General features: G+C 41.3%; 2 protein-coding genes across 3 annotated transcripts; both read left to right on the top strand.

The window, feature by feature from the left end:
• riox2 (ribosomal oxygenase 2) lies at window positions 1–10,609 on the top strand. Its single transcript, XM_061055739.1, has 10 exons — window positions 1–23; window positions 1,081–1,527; window positions 2,649–2,768; window positions 4,044–4,172; window positions 4,838–4,941; window positions 5,164–5,266; window positions 7,262–7,424; window positions 7,656–7,744; window positions 8,399–8,506; window positions 9,024–10,609. The coding sequence occupies exons 2-10, from the start codon at window positions 1,087–1,089 to the stop codon at window positions 9,174–9,176; spliced, it is 1,410 nt and encodes a 469-aa protein (XP_060911722.1). The 5' UTR covers window positions 1–23; window positions 1,081–1,086; the 3' UTR covers window positions 9,177–10,609.
• A 1,923-nt stretch (window positions 10,610–12,532) lies between these two features.
• Window positions 12,533–17,860, top strand: tiprl (TIP41, TOR signaling pathway regulator-like (S. cerevisiae)). Of its 2 annotated transcripts, none has more exons than XM_061055743.1 (8): window positions 12,533–12,630; window positions 13,818–13,945; window positions 14,417–14,596; window positions 16,030–16,129; window positions 16,218–16,349; window positions 16,520–16,615; window positions 16,781–16,843; window positions 17,277–17,860. In XM_061055743.1, the coding sequence occupies exons 2-8, from the start codon at window positions 13,821–13,823 to the stop codon at window positions 17,400–17,402; spliced, it is 822 nt and encodes a 273-aa protein (XP_060911726.1). In that variant the 5' UTR covers window positions 12,533–12,630; window positions 13,818–13,820; the 3' UTR covers window positions 17,403–17,860. The 2 variants fall into 2 exon arrangements, with proteins under 2 accessions (XP_060911726.1, XP_060911727.1); XM_061055744.1 differs by having other exon boundaries at window positions 12,621–12,640.
• The last annotated feature ends 869 nt before the right edge of the window (window positions 17,861–18,729 follow it).

Below are 18,729 nucleotides of genomic sequence, written 5' to 3'. Positions count from 1 at the left end.
TGTGAGGGACCCATAACAGAGAGGTGAGTGAATAATCACTGCTCTGCTCTTACATGTCGGACTCAGCACTGTATGCGGTGTAGACCCACTAACCTGCTTTAAACTTGACTTACTGTATAACCTCCTGTACACGGTGCACAGGGTGTAACATCAGTGTGTGTGTGCGACACACTCCGCAGGCATTAAACCTCTGTCAGTGTATCGCAGTGAACAACCCCTAATACACACACACACACACACACACACACACACACACACACACACACACACACACACACACACATATCATCAGACATGTTATGATGAGAGGATAAAGATTCATTATACTTTTCTCTGTTTTAGCTGCTGAATCAACATCTGAATTGTGTGCGCTTTAAAATGAGTAGATGGCGACATCTGGTGGCAGACACACGTATAACAACCTCTGAAACCTGCTCTAAATGTAGGATGTTTTTCCCCCATAGACTGTAAAAAATAAAAAATAAATCCCCATAACGTTTAAATCCTAACTATTCGGTTAACTAATAAATCTGTAATAGGAAAGTAATATCACACCGGAAGTCGTGCTGTTGTATTTGAAAATCAGCACGCTTTGACGAACTGGAGAGTGATATCACTTTTTTTTTTTAAAATAAAAAATAAAAAGTATTCGCAAGTTTTAACACATTATAATCTATTGTTTATTTCATAATTCATATGCCTGCCCACAAAAAAAATGTCAGTGCTCGATTGTGCTCTTTTCAAGCAAGTCAAAATTGAATGCACTCATGTTGTTGTTTGTGTTTGTGTGTGGCTTTACATTTCAGCAGACCATCTACTTTATATTAAGCACATTTGTCTATAGTTTTGAATAATCATGTTATGCTACATTTTTGGCGCATGTGGAGCTCATCTAAACATAGACCAACTACTGTCATTTTTATGAAACAACAGTTAGTAGTCTGATGTGACCAGAGGCTTTCGATGAGTGCCGACATAGAGAACAGAATGACTGGGACTTTTAACTCTGTGTAGTAATACCGCCACCGTTTCACAGTTTTTCCAGATTCCTCTGACTTTGCTCTCGTCCTGTTTCCTCAGATCAAAATGCCAAAGAAGAGCAAGGTCAAGCGACGGAGCAGTGAGGAAGAGCAGCTCGCTCCCAAACAGGGCCGAGTGGAGCCCGGCGACCCCCCGGCTCTCCTCTCCCCCCTGAGCTTCCACAGCCCTGCAGACGTGTTCAGCGGCCTCCTGCAGCCTCTAAACTCAGACACCTTCTTTAGGGAGTTCTGGGAGAAGAAGCCACTCCACCTGCAGAGGTCTGACCCCTCCGTCGCCGCCTACCACAGGTCTCTGTTCCAGCTGTCGGACCTGCCGGCTCTGTGCTCTGAGGGTCTTCAGTACTACAGCGACGTTAACGTGGTCCGCTGCGTCAACGGCCAAAAGAAAGATCTCAACAAGGAGGGGCATGTCAAGCACAGCGTCCTCAACAAGAACCTGCTCCAGAATAAGGCCACCATCCAATTCCACCAGCCGCAGAGGTTTAAGGTGAGAGACGGGATGCACAGTTGGCTGTTCAGACCACCCCCCACAGTTCAGCCACTGGAAAATGTATCATCATAATGTGAAAGAAATGTAGTGCCACTATACCCCTCTGCAGAGTCTCAGTGAAGAAAGCAGCATTCAATCCAGGTCAAAGCTTTACTCACTCAGCACATGTACTTTTTAACAATCGTGTGGAGGCCTAGGTTGTAAATTGTGACTGCACCGTTTTGATTTAACTCGTACAGTGTGAGCTCTGAGGATCTGCCGACAATCTGGTCATATAGTGTGAGCACATATTGTAAATTGTGAGCTTTGGTCGAGTGTCTTAAGTGGTTTAGTCGTACAGTGTGAGCCGACATTTCATCCCCAAATGTCTACAATTGTCCAGTGTACGCCAGGCTTCAGTGGTTGCTTTAAACATATATAATGTAACCTCGCGCAGACATTGAAACGGCCAACTCGCTCAGTTGGTAGAGTCGATCATCTCTTAACCTGAAGGTGGTAACCAGGGGTTTGATCCCCAGCTCCTGTGGCCACATGTCCGATGTGTCCTTCGGCAAGACACTTCACCCAAAGTTGCTCCCACTGCTTCGTCAGCAGCGTATGAATGATGGTACCTTAACTGAGCAGCCTCTGCCACCAGTGTGTGAGTGTGTAGGTGTGACCTGCGGTGAAAAAGCTCTTTGAGTAGTTTGAAGACTAGAAAAGTAATATACAAGCTCAAGTCCATTTACCAGCTACAATAGAACCACTGGGCTTGAGCTTGTACAGAGTTTTTCTAGTCTTCTGACGACTCAGAGCGCTTCATACACCGCAAGTCACACTTCAGTGTCTATTAGTATTATTATTAATCCATTCATGTTAGTTGGACAGCAGCTCAGGAGAAGTGGAGGTCCATTCTGTTTAATGTTCATCACATTGTAAAGGATGCATGGGAGTATATGAGTAGTGATAGTTATATCGTTTGAAATGATTATAAACAATGAGCTACAAACACTCCTGTGAACTTCTTCTTAGACATGTTTGACCTCAGGCCAACAGAATCTCTGTGTTTCTTCATGTCCTCTCTCTCTCTCTCTCTCTCTCTCTCTCTCTCTCCCTCTCTCTCTCTCTCTCTGTATTAGGACGAACTGTGGAAGATCCAGGAGAATCTGGAGTGTTTCTTCGGCACCTTGGTGGGCTCAAATGTCTACATCACACCGGAGGATTCTCAGGGTCTCCCAGCTCACTACGATGATGTCGAGGTACCACTGGACTACACCAGTCTAAATGACTGAGCCCTGAAACCACTAAGCCCCCACACATCTTCTTACAAGCAAAGCTATACCAGAGTGTTTCCACCATGTTTTAAGTGTTTTTTATTTATAAACATATCAGGAGAACAGGATTACAGTCACAGTCTTTTTATTCTTTATGTTATGGTTTATTTGACAGGGTCAGAAACAATACACATAGACAAACACAAAACAGCAATCCAATTCAAGTATCATAGTGTTTATAGCAGATGCTAATTTGCAACACTCTTTGTGTAAATTAGTTGACCACAGTTTTGAGTCACAGTTCAGATCATATCACGGTTTTGAGTAATATTTGATCATGTTTTATGTATTTGAGTCATACCTGGACTGTGCTATGGTTATAATTCAGAATTAGATCTTTATCAGAGTTTTTTTTTTACAGACTCCAGATTGTATCACTTCTTTTCTTCCATGGTCCGATCATATTATGGTTTGGAGTCTCAGTTTGTGTGGTGTCTTGTTTCCCTGCACAGTGTGAATCAACTCACACTTTGATGTGGGAGGAGCTACAAGTCCTGCATGATCTGCATGATGACCACAGTCTGTCTCACCACTAGAAATAACATTTTCACCTCAGTGATCAAAAGCGGCAGGCTGCGCACGACTAGTCGGTCCATTAATTGGCTAGTAGTCACAATTTTATGGTTGAAATTATTTAAATCATTTTTCAGGGCTGACGCACAAAAAGGGTTTTGAGGGGTTATTATTCTATCAGAACAAGCAGCATGTGTTTTAAGATGAAATTATTTTAATTTAGCTCAACTTCATGGCCCCTCCTCTGTCAACTTTAGCACGTGACATGCTAACATGTGGAATGAATCATTCAGTGATACTATATCAGTGTTACACTTCCAGCTGTAGTCCTTTTGGGGAAGTGCCGGAGCAAACCCCTGAACACAGCGAGTATTAGAGTAAAATAATCCGCGTTCAAGCACTCTGCTGCCACCTTCTGTCTACAGTTATCATGTGCAGCCCCAACAGTATCACCATGGTAACACAGCAGCAGTCCAGTCATGTCAAACCAGGATGGTCTGCACAGTTTCTGCAACATCTACTGGTGCTTAGCTTTAAATGGTCACTTTCATGTTGTCATACTTTCAGAATGTTTAGCACTACATTAGCCTGACTCAGTGAGTGTTAGATCAGCAGGCAGCAGGTACATTCTCCGAGTCGTCCGTTTGATGCATTCATTCTCATGTTGATTCTGTATTTTCTGCTCAGGTGTTTATTCTGCAGCTGGAGGGACAGAAACACTGGCGTCTCTACAGTCCTACTGTTGCCCTGGCAACAGAGTACAGCGTGGAGTCAGAGGACAGGATCGGCAGCCCCACACATGACATCACACTGAAGGTATGTAGGTACCGATTGTGTTTACGTAACTATGCAAAGTTCCAAAAGGTATTGCATGGACTGTCTCAGTTCCTCCCCCATGCTTCAGTTGGTCTCTTCTCTTGGATCCAAACATCTTACACTCTTCTGTCCTCATCACTTCTCTTTGCTCTCTCTACTGTCCACTGTCTTTCTCGTTTCTACCTTTTTCACTGGTCGTCTCACATTTAGCTTCTTCTTTGAAAACATTGCCTTGATTCCAGCATCCTTGAGTCACCTGTGGTGTAAAAATCAAGCACCTACTGGAGTATGGTAAGGCTCACACTTGTGAGTCAGTTTGTCCTGTGAAGGAGCAGAACATGAGATCTTCAGTTTCCTGGAGGTTTCAGACATGAAGCAGCCTTCATCTCTTTACAAACAGATCACACTGAAACATTTTAAGGGGAAAGTTCTTCTCTTGAAATCAGTACAGATCCAGTTTCTCAGCTTCTTTATTGCTTCTTGAAGCTTTCAACACACACGTTTAGTGTCATATGTCATCATGGTTTTCTTTGTTTAACATTAGTGCAACAAGCATCAGTATCATGTGACTGTCTCTGAAGTGTTTTCACAGAGAAATGTTTTAATGCCCTGCACACTGCTGTGAATCATTTATTAACAACCAGTGTTTGTTGTCTTCTCTTCAGGAAGGAGATCTTCTGTACTTCCCCAGAGGAACCATCCATCAGGCCAGCACTCCAGCAGGAGTCCATCACTCCACCCACCTGACCCTCAGCACCTACCAGAGAATGTACATAAGACCCCCAGACACAGTAACATTAGGGTGGGGGTGCAGGGCTTACACAGGGGAACACTGTAACATGGGGGGACAGTGTAATACAGGGGGGTGGGCAGTGTAACACCATTGGGATCATGAGCTGCTAAACTATGATTTAAAGGAAGTCTCCATGATTGGACTGCATAAACTCAAGGATTAATATTAATACTGTTCTGTGTACCTGTCCTCTCTAAGGTCATGGGGAGATCTGCTGTTGGATGTTCTTCCCAGCATGCTTTCTGAATCCAGCAGGACTGATGTCAGCCTGAGAGAGGGCATGCCCCAAAGAATCCTGCTGGTAAAAAAAAAAAAAAAAAAGTCATTTCTGTTAGAACGTGTGTGTCATGGTCAATGAATCACAATTTGAAAATCCTTTTTTTCGCTAATTAGAATTTGAAAATATCCAAAGTGCCACATTGAAATGCAAAGACAGCTACTAGCAACACAGGGTGACACATCAGATTTCAAGGTGGGCCCTGGTCACCCTGACCACCCACTGGATCCGCCCCTGCTGCCAAGGCCAAATAACCCGAACTTGCCCAGCTCATCACGCTCATCACTACGCATACAGAGGTGACTGTGGTGCAGCATTATAGATGCAAGCACAGGAAACTACACTCTGAAAACTACACTTGCACTTGGCACAATCTTTGCCAGATTCTTTCAAACACCCCGACCTGAGCACATTATCACAAGATTACCATTCAGCATACAGTGACTGAGAATTAAAGACAATGAATGGCTCACCTAGTGCAACAAAAGACGCCTCTTTCTCTGACTGGAATAGATGTTCACTGTCTTCTGAGTGACTGTTTTGTTATTGTAACCCTTATTACTGTTGATTTATTCACCTTATATGCCAAATTTATTAGTCATACATATTCACCTAAAGCCAAGTTTAGTTGTTTTGTTGGTGTAATTCTAAAAAGAGCAAGCAGATCTCTGACAGAGAATTAAACAACTCCTGGTACGAAGAAATTAAGAAATCACAAACACACATGTCACTGTTTCTAACAGAGGCTGTTTATACCCACTTCTTTAGGCACCACTACACCACTGCCTGCTGCCACATGTCTTACAGTATGTGTCCTTGTGCAAGACACTTAACCCCTAGTTTCTTCTGCTGCTCCGTTAGTTAGTTATCATTTCTAATTTTTCATAGTTTTTGTGTTTTATCTTTTTATTATTTTTTGTCAGTTTCTGTGTTTGTGTCCTGCTCATCTTACAACCAATCAGAAATCATCGTCTCTTAATCTCGCATCAATCAATCAATCAATCTTTATTTGTATAGCCCCAATTCATAACAAATGTTATCTCAAGACACTTAACAAAGAGCAGGTAAGAGACCTTACTCATTGTTTTTTTTATCTACAAAGACCCAACATACATGACTTGTGTCTCTGGGATCTGATGTGAAATTCTAGCGCTGAGCATTAAACAATTTACAGACAAGATTTCCATTGCCGTGCAGCGTTTACATTGAAGACATAAGTACCTTTGTTTCTTGGCCCATAACATCCTCTGGAGTAGCGTCTGTTTTTAGTTATAGAGGTGCTTTACTCTGGCTCGCTTCACTGATTTATTTACAATTAATGGAATTAACTTTGCTGAAATAACACTGTCATGATGCAGATTTTTAAAAAGTCCAGTTTTGTCAGGTCTGTCATTAGGATGAAAAAAAACAAACCTACTTTTTAAAATGTTTTGTTTGTTGGATGGAGATCCATTTTGAGATCTATGACTCAAGTTGAAATGTTTGATCAGTATTGATTGTTAGTCACACTTTTATGCAGATTTCTATTAGAGTTGTATAAATAATTAAAGTACTACAGAAAGGAGCTGGTATGTCAGGTAAAACATTCCACCTTTTATTTGACGTCCAGGCGGACTGTTTTTCCTGCACATGCCAAAGTCTGCTGAAACGTAATTGGTCAATACAGCTTGGACTACAAATGTACTACAAACTGAAACAGGAACACTTCCCTTAATGAAAATCCAGATCTCTGTGAACAGATTCTATATTTCTATGTAGAATCAGTAAATGGAGATTAGTGTCCTGTCTGTTTGTTCTTCTTGAAGCACTGGGGGCCACATGCTTTTATGAATGAAAGGTGCTATACAAACAAGGATGAGTTGAGTTGTTTTTAGCAGTCAGTGAGTTTGACTCAGTCAGTGAGTGTGACTAAGAGTGATAGGTGTTACACATCCACACTGCTGCTGTCCCTCCTCTCGTGTCAGCATGCTGCAGGACGAGAGGGGCAGCCATCCTGATGATGTGTTTGTGCGTGTGCAGGGCAACAGTGGAAGTGAGGACACCTGCAGGCGGCTGGCGGCTCACCTCAGGTCCCTGGCTGATGTGATGGAAACGGGGAAACTTGAAGTTAGATGCACTCACCTGAAGAGAGACTTCATCACGAACAGACTGCCTCCATACAGCGAGCAGCAGATCGCTCCATGTGAGACTCTTTCTCCTTCTTTCAATATGACTTCACAACTTAAGAGAGTCTAAATGTGTGTGTGTGTGTGTGTGTGTGTGTGTGTGTGTGTGTGTGTGTGTGTGTGTGTGTGTGTGTGTGTGTGTGTGTGTGTGTGTGTGTGTGTGTGTGTGTGTGTGTGTGTGTGTGTGTGTGTGTGTGTGTGTGTGTGTGTGTGTGTGTGTGTGTGTGTGTGTGTGTGTGTGGTCACAGCTGGAAGGATCCCTGCCATGGAGGATGTGGTGTGTTTGAGGTTTAAAGAGCACATGGTGATAACAGTGGAGCCCTCCCAGCAGAGAACAGTGAGTCTGTTTAAGTTTTCATTGAGACGTTCAAATGTGTTGCCTGTAAAAAAACAAAAAATGTTTTCATAAACTAAACCTGCACACACGAGACTGAAACACACTCTTGTGTGTCATTGTTCTCACAGCAGCCATAGTCTTTCCATACTGTTTGTATTCATTAACATCATATGCAGACTTTAAGAGCTCATAAGCCCTTTTCTGTGCTGATAAGTTTTTTTAAGTTGGCTAATTGAAAAGAGAACATCAACTTTTTATTTACCACTTAAAACCCTGACATTGGTCATTTCTTGAGTTTCTTCAAATCATTTCTTTCAACAAAAACTGTTGAACCTCAGGAAAAAGATAATTCAAATCAGTCAACCATAATGATCCTCCTGAAAGTTAACCTCATTAGGAGAAACTTGAACATGAACAAATTACACTTTCTGGTGGCTGTGGCTCAGTGGTAGAGTTGGATGTCTCTCAACCCGAATGTTGGGGGTTTGATCTCCAGCTCCTGCAGTCACATGTCAGATTTGAAAGCGACGATCTGTCACAACAGGATTAACTGACAATTTCTTACCAATCATTGTCTTGATACAAAGACATCATTGCCTACAAAGAGTATGAACTGCACTGACCAGCTATACGTTATGTGAACGTGTGTTTTAGGAAGAGGCCACAGAGCAGGTTGTGTTTGTGTTACACTCCCTGAAGAACCAGAGGGAGAGCCACATGATGGGTGAGGGTGATGAAGACGAGGACCGGGATATCTCCAGGGTAAGATTTCAGCCACTGATTCCTCTTTCTCTCAGGACGAACTCGCCCCAGCAAAAACACTTACCCACAGATGTCACCAAACACCGGATCAGCAAATAGAAGAATTGAATTGCACCAACCAGGTTTCAGCCTGTAGAGGGCAGTTGCTATTTCTAACATAATATGTAGAATTTTAAGACTTTGAATTCAAATGTGGAGATTTGGACACAAATTGCTGCCACTACTACTGTATACTAGTTGTCTGGTGATTTAGTTACTCTTAAATGTTATCATCGGAGTAAGCTGTCACAGGACGACCTGGACAAAGTTCCTTAATGTCCACATCTGCCACATGTGTCACCACAAACACCTGTACCTCTGTTCGTTTGGTTTTAACAGTTTGTTTACCTCTCGTTCTGACATCATGTCTTTTGTACCATAATAGTCTTGTCTTTTTCCCTAGTTCCTCAAATACCAGAAGTCAGTGTATTTGCTAATCAGTGTGCGCTTCCATGTGTGTGTGTCTCTGTCCATGCAGGGTCTACAGTTCCCTCTGTCCCACCTCCAGGCCCTGCAGCAGCTTCAGAAGGAGGAGCAGGTCCCCGTGGTCCAGCTCCAGCTGCACTCACAGGAGGAAAAACTCAGTCTCGTCCTTGCCCTGTGGTCGGAGTGCCTGCTGGTGGCGCTATAACCCAGCACTACATCTATCTTATCATTTTATTGTCTTTCTTTGACTCTGCGTGTTCTTTACTGACTCCTCCTTAATAAAGCCGACGCAGAAGTCAGGACATTCAAATGGACTACTGCTCTTATTCCAGAATACAAACACTGAGAAAGTAATGATTTGTTGATGGAAGTATGTCTGACTCCACTAGAGGAGGTTGTGATATACCACCCTAGCTACGATTGGACTGGTTCTGGTTGACCTTACCGTCAAGTTAGCAAGTGGCAAACTGGTTGTATGTTGAATGGTGAAATCATGTACTTTTTTCATATTCTTTGCTTTACCCTTGGTACAAATGCAATGCACGCTATCCCTCTAGCTTATTGTGAAATCTGAAGGCAGATGACAACACAACTTCTTTTATGCTACGCATTTATGCTTTTCAACTGAAATGATCTAGTATGAGGAAATAGAACAATGAATATTTGTTTCTGTTTTGTTAAAAGATTAAATTGACCTGATCTTTGAGATGTTCCTAGGTTGATAAAAAAAGCAGTATTCAATAGTTTCTTGGTGTTTTGATTGAAACTTAGGTCACTTTCAAATGTAACTCCCAAGTTTCTAACTAGGCTTTTAACATTTGAGAGTAGTGGGCCGAGCAGTGGCTGGATCTGGTTCCGACTATTCTCAGGTCCAATAAGAAGAATTTCTGTTTTGTAGGACAATAGTTGTAAAAAGTTTGTGTCATCCAGTCTTTTACATCAGTTATACAGCTTTGAAGTGTAGCTGCTTTATTGTATTTAGTGGGTTTTAGAGATAAATATAATTGGGTGTCAACAGCATAACAATGACATGAAATGTAGTGATGACAGATGATATGACATAATGCGAATATGGCAAAACAGAATTGGACCAAGAATTGATCCTTGTGGTGTGCCACATGAGGTCTCTGCAGTATAAATGACGAATTAATCAAAGAGACATAACATTTTGTGTTTAAAAGAGAGGAGGAAAACCAGTCAAGGGCAGTACCAGAAATTCCTACCCCATCCTGTAGTCTGCTTAATAAAATAACATGATCAATGGTGTTGAAAGCTGCGCTAAAGTCAAGCCACACCAGTATGGAGCAGTACGCAGAGTCGGCTACCTTTCATAAATCCTAAGTTAACCATAGAGAAGTTTCTGTGCTATGTTGTTTGCAAAACCAGATTGAAATTTCTCAAAAGTGCATATGTTGAGACATAAACAAGCAAGAGAAAATAAACCTGCAACTGTATTATCTACATGTGTTAGTCCGACTTGGACAACTTTGACTTTTAGACGCACTAACCTGTGTACATGCATTTAAACAGTCAAGTTTTGATCGTTTTACTCAATAAATCAACTTTATAACTTTAACTTTTACAACTTTATATGTAAAAGTATTGAGTTTCTATAAATATAAATCTGATGTGAGTGCATATGAATGTCCAGCTCCTTTCATTGTTTATTTTCCCAGACTCCATCTCACGTCACAAATTGTTCTCACACTTTTATAACAGTAATAAGATTAATTATCATAAGTTTATTTATTCAGCCTTTATCAACAAAAAAAATCTTAACAATAAAAATAAACAAAGAGGAAGACATACTGAATAAAAGGAGAACAATGGTAGCCTAAAAGACACAATAAAAAAATAACATAACGTGGCTGAAAATGAGAAGAAAGCCCTTAGATGAGTGTAAGACTTTAGAAGTGTTTTAAAAGAAGATATGTATGAAGTGAGGTTGTATCTCCGCTGAAGAAAAAAGCAAGTCTTAACCTGTGATATCACTCACCTGGATACTAGAAGCCCTGACATAACTGCTGTCGCTCTCTCAGGAGCTATGTGTCAGTAAATGTTAACTCATGGATTTGAAGATTAGATTTAATTCATTTTTTCCCTTTTTCACAGTGAAGCGACTGTACTTCAGTAAGTGAACATTACTGTTAGTGATTTTAACTCAGTAAGCAGATAACTAATAATGAGCAAAAAGCTTCATTTCAGTGTGTAGAAAAGCCGAACACCTCTGTGTCTGCTCTGATTACAGACAGATCTGAACTCCACTGTGTCTGCTGTGATTACAGACAGATCTGAACTCCTCTGTGTCTGCTGTGATTACAGACAGATCTGAACTCCACTGTGTCTGCTGTGATTACAGACAGATCTGAACTCCTGTGTCTGCTCTGATTACAGACAGATCTGAACTCCTGTGTCTGCTGTGATTACAGACAGATCTGAACTCCACTGTGTCTGCTGTGATTACAGACAGATCTGAACTCCTCTGTGTCTGCTCTGATTACAGACAGATCTGAACTCCACTGTGTCTGCTGTGATTACAGACAGATCTGAACTCCTCTGTGTCTGCTGTGATTACAGACAGATCTGAACTCCACTGTGTCTGCTCTGATTACAGACAGATCTGAACTCCTGTGTCTGCTCTGATTACAGACAGATCTGAACTCCTCTGTGTCTGCTGTGATTACAGACAGATCTGAACTCCTGTGTCTGCTCTGATTACAGACAGATCTGAACACCACTGTGTCTGCTCTGATTACAGACAGATCTGAACTCCACTGTGTCTGCTCTGATTACAGACAGATCTGAACTCCACTGTGCCTGCTCTGATTACAGACAGATCTGAACTCCACTGTGTCTGCTCTGATTACAGACAGATCCGAACTCCTGTGTCTGCTCTGATTACAGACAGATCTGAACTCCACTGTGTCTGCTCTGATTACAGACAGATCTGAACTCACATGGATTCCTCTGGCCTTTCATGGATTTATTTCGGGTCCAGCATTGAATCAAAGGTGGATTTATAGCTGACACAAAGGGTTAAAAGAATACCACCCCAGCTGTACATGTCAACAGTTTGACAGAGTTTTGATACAGTGTTGGATTTCAAGCGTTGATGTACCTCTGCAGCTCTACAAGTTAATGTAGTATAATGAAGTTATATGGTTATATTTTATAACTGTATTCCTCTATAAGCTTTTAAAAAAATCTCATCCTTACGTTGGTATTGGTGACATGACTAGAAGTCTGTCTGCATTTTTGGTTACCTTAATTATTATTATCATTATATATCACTAAGAACTATGATCACAGTGATTCATTCGACTTCACTAAATTAAATTTTATTGACATGGGAAACATAATTTGACATTGCTACATCGAAAATAAAAATACTTACAATACAATGTAAGTACAATCAAAAAGTATAAAAAAAAATGTCAAACAAAAAACAACACAGCTGCTCGGGATTGCAGTATGACAGAAGCGCCAGCAGGGGGCGAGCTGAGCCCCGCACCGCGGTGAAAACAACACGAAGAAGAAGAAGAAGAAGAAGAAGAAGAGGGAGAAACGGAACCACAGCGGGAGCAGAGCGAACACCCGGGCAGCTTTACAGACGGACTCAGTAGCTTCCATGACAGGCAGCAGTTAACTACTAAATCGAGGTAAACAGAGGTTTTTTTTTACATTCATGTAACTCCCAGTGTAGAAGCAGTGACACGTTGTGTGGTGCTTAATGTTTAACACACAGATGTATAGACAGAGACACAGACAGACATCAGTGTGACGATGAGAGAGCAACATTCAGAAGCTAAATGACAATCATTATGATCTCAGATTGATCAAGTCTACATACTATTACTGTCCGTAGATCATCTCAGGAAGACAGAACAAAGCTGCTGTGATATTATCAGTCTTATAATAAAATGTATGATTGCATAAAGAAGCATTATGAATAGAAAAAGGTGTAAAAACATTTTTAAAAAGCGTTTTGATTGATAAATGACTGATTGACTGAGTACATGGAAAAGGGTTGTATTTGAAATGTGTTGATGAATCTAACAACCAGGAACTTGTTTTATTGTTTCTAAACCTGGGCTGTGAGTTTCGTCTCCCTCTTCATCTCTAATTGTACTTCCTCAGTTCCTTTCCTCACCTCCTCTCCTTGTAGTTCCTCTCACATGTGATAAAGAACAGATACATTATAATCCAGTTTACTGTGAATGTAAACTGAAAACACATCACTCACCATCACATCAAATAATTGATATTATTATTATTATTATTATTATTATTAATTACAATTAAAATGATCAGACTTCATTTTACTGTCATTTAAATAGTTAGTGTTAATATTAGAATGATCAGCTGGTTATCATACTTTGTTTTCAGAGCGTATACTTTTCATTTTTCATTATGACTGGAATTGTAGCTATAGATCAGTTATATTCATTGTTGTTGTTGTTGTTGTTTTGTCTGGATGTTCAACATGAGTGTGGTTCTGCTCGAGGTTTCTACCTGTTAAAGGCAGTGCTTTGCTCGGGTTTGTATAAATAGTTGAATAAAGAGTACGGTCTTGATAAGTGATTGTTACACCACATGTCACACCTTACTCATTCACACACTGATGGTCGAGGCGTCTATGTAGTGAGACCATCAGATATAACTAATCCATTCCTACGCCGCCGACGAAGCAGCCGGGTTTAGTGCATTGCCCAAGGACACATTGGACATGTGGCTGCAGGGGCTGGGGATCGAACCGAATTTGTGCTATACAAGACACACACATGAAGTGGTGTTTATGTCAGGGCGCTTCTTGACAGACTCTCTGCTGTTTTGCTCTGTGTTGCAGTTGATGTTGGTGTCTCTGTCAGCCATGATGTCACATGGATTCAAAAGCAGTAAGCAGGACTTCACCTTCGGGCCCTGGAAAGTGACGGCAGCCAGAAACCACATCATGAAGTCCAAAGACATCGAGCGGTGAGACGGTCCTCGTGTTAACCGCCCTGTGTTTGTCTGCTTTGATTGTTTTAGAACTCATTTCGGGGCTGTTGCCTTTTATTTTGACAGGTACGGCAACAGGAAATGATGGTCGAGAGAGTTTTGGGATGGCATGCATAGGGCTAGTCAAACTTTTGAACAGTGGGTTGAGGACTGACGCTGCACTTACAGAGATCAGTCAGAGCTGAGTTGTCGTCACATGACTGCCTCGAAATGTTAGTGGACGAGACTACAAGCAGAAACTACAAACTCTGCCGATTCCAAATACCAGTCCCACAAAGTCCCACAGATGAGTCACCTAGAACCCGAAATAAAAACAGGACTGAGGTTTAAAAACTTCATTTTAAACTTGCGTGTTATGAATATTTAGGCCTAGCAGCGGTCTACCGGTTGGATTGTGATGACTGGATGTGTACGTTTATGTCGTGTTTCCTGTTCGGGGGGTTGCAGGTTAGCAGAGGAGATGAACATGCCCTCCCTGCCTGAGATGCTGTTTGGAGATAACGTCCTCAGAATCCAGCACGCAGACGGCTTTGGCATCGAGTTCAATGCCATCGACGCGCTGAAGAGAGTCAACAACATGGAGGATGCTGTGAAGGTGGCGTGTGCTCAGGAGTGGCAGGAGAGCAGGTAGGACACGGCCCTCACTCTCTCACTGCTGCGGGAGCTTTAGTTCAGGATTCAAACTAGAGATGCAGTGATTGCAATTTCTTTGGCTGAATCTCACTTTCAAAGTCTGACCTCTATATTCTGATTATGGCCAAGTCAGATTTTCCATCTTCAAAGAACCATAATGGACAGAAAAAAACACAGAAATGTTGTAACCTTTTTGAAGGAAATTTAAAGATTCTAATAAGTTGCTGACTGTTAATGGAAAACTTAAAAATGGCACCAGATAACAGACATTTGATGTAAGGAAGGAAGCACATCCAGGTGCTCATTTTTGTTCTTCAAATGTTTTTGGGTTTTTTTACTCTCCAAAAATATTGAAATTGGAATCAATCAGAACCGGAATCGATGAATTCGAGGCATCCGACCCCTAGACTGAGTGCATAGGAACATTCCCACGCAAAGTGTGGAATTGATCAATTCATACTTATACTTAGGAATGTGTGTGTGAATATAAGCACAGCTCTGACCACGCTTTACTCACAGAATCTACTGGTGGAATAGTAAAACTATAAATACAGAGCATTACAAGTGTCTCAGCATGAAATAAACAAACTCATCATCCATCTTTGTTGCACCTTCTTCTTTCATTTAAAAACACTCAGTAGGTAAATGTGTCCAGTTTGAAAAGGACATGTCGCCTAATTGGTGTCAAAACCTTTAAAAGACGTCTGTGAAGGATGTATGAAATGTAGCCCCATCGCTCATGTTGCCTTTTTTTGGAAGATTTGGCAAACCATGCAACCAGCGCTGTTTTCAGAGAGCGTGGCGTTTAGCTCGGCTTGTTCCGCTGGTGAAGGTGTCGCTGTCGTCTTGGGTATTAATCCCAGAGGGAGCTGTGTCTATAATGCTGACGAATGATTGGCCGAGGATGAAATCTATATGGTCCTCTGTTGTCCTTCAGTTGCATGTGAAATGCGCTGACGTTAATATCAATCCACCTCTTTTTTGGTTTTCTGAAACGTCCTCTCCTGTGACCCAACAGAATGTACTGCATCTGTCATCTTCTTCCATGAAAGCATGTTTTCTTTTTGTGAGTTAACTCCCTCAGAACCTCCAGTTCGGTTTCTGTTGAAGTTCTTCTTTCTTCGCTCTCTTTTGCCGTCATGCCGCTGAGGTTTAAAAAAAAACCGACTGAATACATGGACCTGAAGGGATGCTCGATGATTTGTTATTTTAAATCATTTAATCAAAGGTACCAGTACCAATCAGTGAGCACTGCATGCTGGTACGAAACAGAAAAGAAAACATGTGTAATTACATTAAGCCGAGGAGTTAACTGAAATGAATCTGAACACAATATGCTGTTCATCACAACATATTGAAAAGCCCCGCTGGCAGGCCGGATTGTTGTTGTTGACAGGAGACGTGTACGTGTTGTGATTTGTCCGCAGAGCGGACTCTGAGCACTCCAAAGAGGTTGTGCGTCCGTACGACTGGACCTACACCACAGACTACAGAGGCACTCTAATAGGAGAGGATATGCAGATGGGGGTGAGTTTCTTTGTGTCACATCAGACAACTCTGTCACATCAGAGGGCTAACTGTTGATCAGCGTGTCCGTCCTCTTCGTCCTCTGCAGGTGACGAAGACGTCAGAGCGGATCGACTTGGAAAAGCTGAAGGCGCGGGAACAGATCATGTTCTTCGACGAGGTTTTGCTCTTTGAGGACGAGCTGCACGACCACGGAGTGTCCATGATCAGCGTCAAGATCGTGAGTGATCGTGTTCGACAGCTGAGCAGATTCAGGATCGCAGACTGAATCAAGTGACATGAAATAATGAAAAAGAGCTGCTGTGTGCTCCTGCAGGTGACGTCATGCACGCTGACATGATGGGCTTTTGCGTCAAATTCTAATGTGTGTGTGTGTGTGTGTGTGTACAGAGGGTGATGCCTACCAGTTTCTTCCTGCTGCTGCGCTTCTTCCTGCGAGTGGACGGCGTCCTGATCAGAATAAACGACACTCGGCTCTATTACGAGGTCAGCTGCAAACACACAGGCTTTGTAATCAAATACACAAAGTGAAGCATTTAAAGCAACACCAAAATGCACAACCATAAAATATACACATTGTAGTATGAATAATAATAATAATAATAATAATAATGATAATGATACACAGTGACTGAGTATTTGTGTCCCCAGGCTGGAAAGAGTTACATGCTGCGAGAGTTCAGTACGAGGGAGAGCAGGATCACAGAGCTGAAGGTGAGATCTGACACATCACACTCGGAATAAACTGCAGACAGAACCTGCACAGGTGTGTTAAGGCGCTTTGATACAACCGACAGAGGGGGAGGAGTCTGCGGGCTGCAGCAGGAGTTTGATTCTCACTGCTTTAAGACTGCTGTGCTCAGCAGCAAGATGTTCAGTCTGCTTCAGCTGTGAGCCCATCTCAGAAATGACTTCCAGGAAAGACTTAAGTTTCTTTGCGGCAACATTTGTTCCATCATGATTTATTGTCCATGAGCTTCTTTTTGATCGTGATGTGTGCGTTATGGTGTTTCAATAACCCTCTTTTATCAACAGATTATATGGAAAGCTTTGTTGGAGTGTTTGAACTCAGGAAGACGTAGTTCTAAATCTCCTGTGACGTCCTGTATTTTTTATTTTATTTTTTATCCCTGCCTTCCTCTCATAGAACGTTCCACCTGCATTGTACACTGATCCCAATGAGATTGCTCAGCATCTGACCCTCAAGCTGACCGAGTGTGAGCGTCTGGAGCTTCCTCATCCGAACTCAGCTGCTGACGAAGAGCTGCAGTGATTGGTCGGACTGTAAAACTGATGTGCTGCATGATGAAGAGACATCCACTGATCTCCTGGATGTCCTCACACACACACACACACACACACACACACGTGTACAGTATAGTTTTTATATGTGACCCCTTGATCATCTGTTTCAGGATTTAAACTGTAACAACTGTAATAAAAACTCGGTTCCAGTTAAACTCCGTGAACACATTTAGTTGAATTAAACATTTCCCCCAGTTGTTTATTACACTTTGAGGAAAAAAAAAAAGAGCTTTGTAGAAAAGCTTCTGTGTTTGTTTTTAGTAGTTTATTGATATGTTTGTAAAAAGCATCACTGTTAATATTTGAAGTCAGTCAGTCAATGTGTCTGTAAATATGTCTCCTGTGTTTTCTACAATAAGTCGGACTGATCCAGAACCTGTGAAAATGTCAGAAGTACGGCCAAATAAATTCACAATGTGCAAAATATACCCGTTTGTTTTTCTGGTTCTCTTTGACAGGATGTCTATGAGGGTTACCTTAACCTCACTCTTCAGTGATGTGTAGATTATATACAGGTCACTGTATTTAATCAGACAGAGACAAGAAGTCAGATATACAGAAGCTAAAACACAGGAATAAATTAGAACTGTATCTACTATATCATAGTCTACAGTAACAATGCGTGGTTTCTTCCTGGCCTTTGAAAGTTACATTTTAGAGAGAGGAAATACCACAAGACTGAACTCTGTCTTTAAATCTAAAGTTGTAGGAGTGTTCATGTGTGTGAGTTACAGACAACTGCAAAATGTAAATGGAAACTCTTAAGTGCAAAGTTTTGTAAACTGATTCAGGGATTACTTTTCATAATAATGTATTGGTCTCTGGAAAGCTTGAACAATACAGTGTGAACTTCATGTAAAGACAAATGAGAACAAGTGTCCCAACCTTTTTTTTTGGAAACAGGGTTGTGCAACAAGATAGGATCTGCATTTTCTTTAGCTCTGTCTTTTTTTGTGTTAATATCATTTTAGACTTATTGTGTTGTAAACAATTATGTTAGTGTGTCCTAACAATTTGAAAAATACTCTTTTTTTATTATTTTTTTTAGATAAGCAATAAATTCAGCTCATTCTAATTGATCTGCATTGTTATTATTATTTGGGTTTTTTTCTCCTCTGATCATTATTGTTAAAAGTTGATGTTACAGTGTGCTGTTTGTACACTTCGTGAGCCTTTTTCATGATTTTTTTAATGAAGAGAATGATAACGAATATTTTCAAGACATGTTTTGAAACTTAATGTTTGTAAGTTAAAGTTCTGGTATAGATTTAAAAGTACGACATGTTTACGGAAGA

Source organism: Labrus mixtus, chromosome 14 (genome assembly GCF_963584025.1).
Source record: "Labrus mixtus chromosome 14, fLabMix1.1, whole genome shotgun sequence".
In the NCBI taxonomy this organism is placed as follows: Eukaryota; Metazoa; Chordata; class Actinopteri; order Labriformes; family Labridae; genus Labrus; species Labrus mixtus.
This window is presented reverse-complemented; position numbering and strand designations above follow the sequence as displayed.

What these genes read in the sequence shown, in the direction of transcription:
- riox2 (XM_061055739.1), top strand. Translation starts at nt 1,087, where the DNA reads ATGCCAAAGAAGAGCAAGGTCAAGCGACGGAGCAGTGAGGAAGAGCAG. An exon ending in CACATGACATCACACTGAAG is followed by an intron (nt 4,173 to 4,837) that starts GTATGTAGGTAC and finishes TCTTCTCTTCAG; the next exon opens with GAAGGAGATCTTCTGTACTT. An exon ending in AGCCCTCCCAGCAGAGAACA is followed by an intron (nt 7,745 to 8,398) that starts GTGAGTCTGTTT and finishes CGTGTGTTTTAG; the next exon opens with GAAGAGGCCACAGAGCAGGT.
- tiprl (XM_061055743.1), top strand. Translation starts at nt 13,821, where the DNA reads ATGTTGGTGTCTCTGTCAGCCATGATGTCACATGGATTCAAAAGCAGT. An exon ending in CAGGAGTGGCAGGAGAGCAG is followed by an intron (nt 14,597 to 16,029) that starts GTAGGACACGGC and finishes ATTTGTCCGCAG; the next exon opens with AGCGGACTCTGAGCACTCCA. An exon ending in GCAGGATCACAGAGCTGAAG is followed by an intron (nt 16,844 to 17,276) that starts GTGAGATCTGAC and finishes TTCCTCTCATAG; the next exon opens with AACGTTCCACCTGCATTGTA.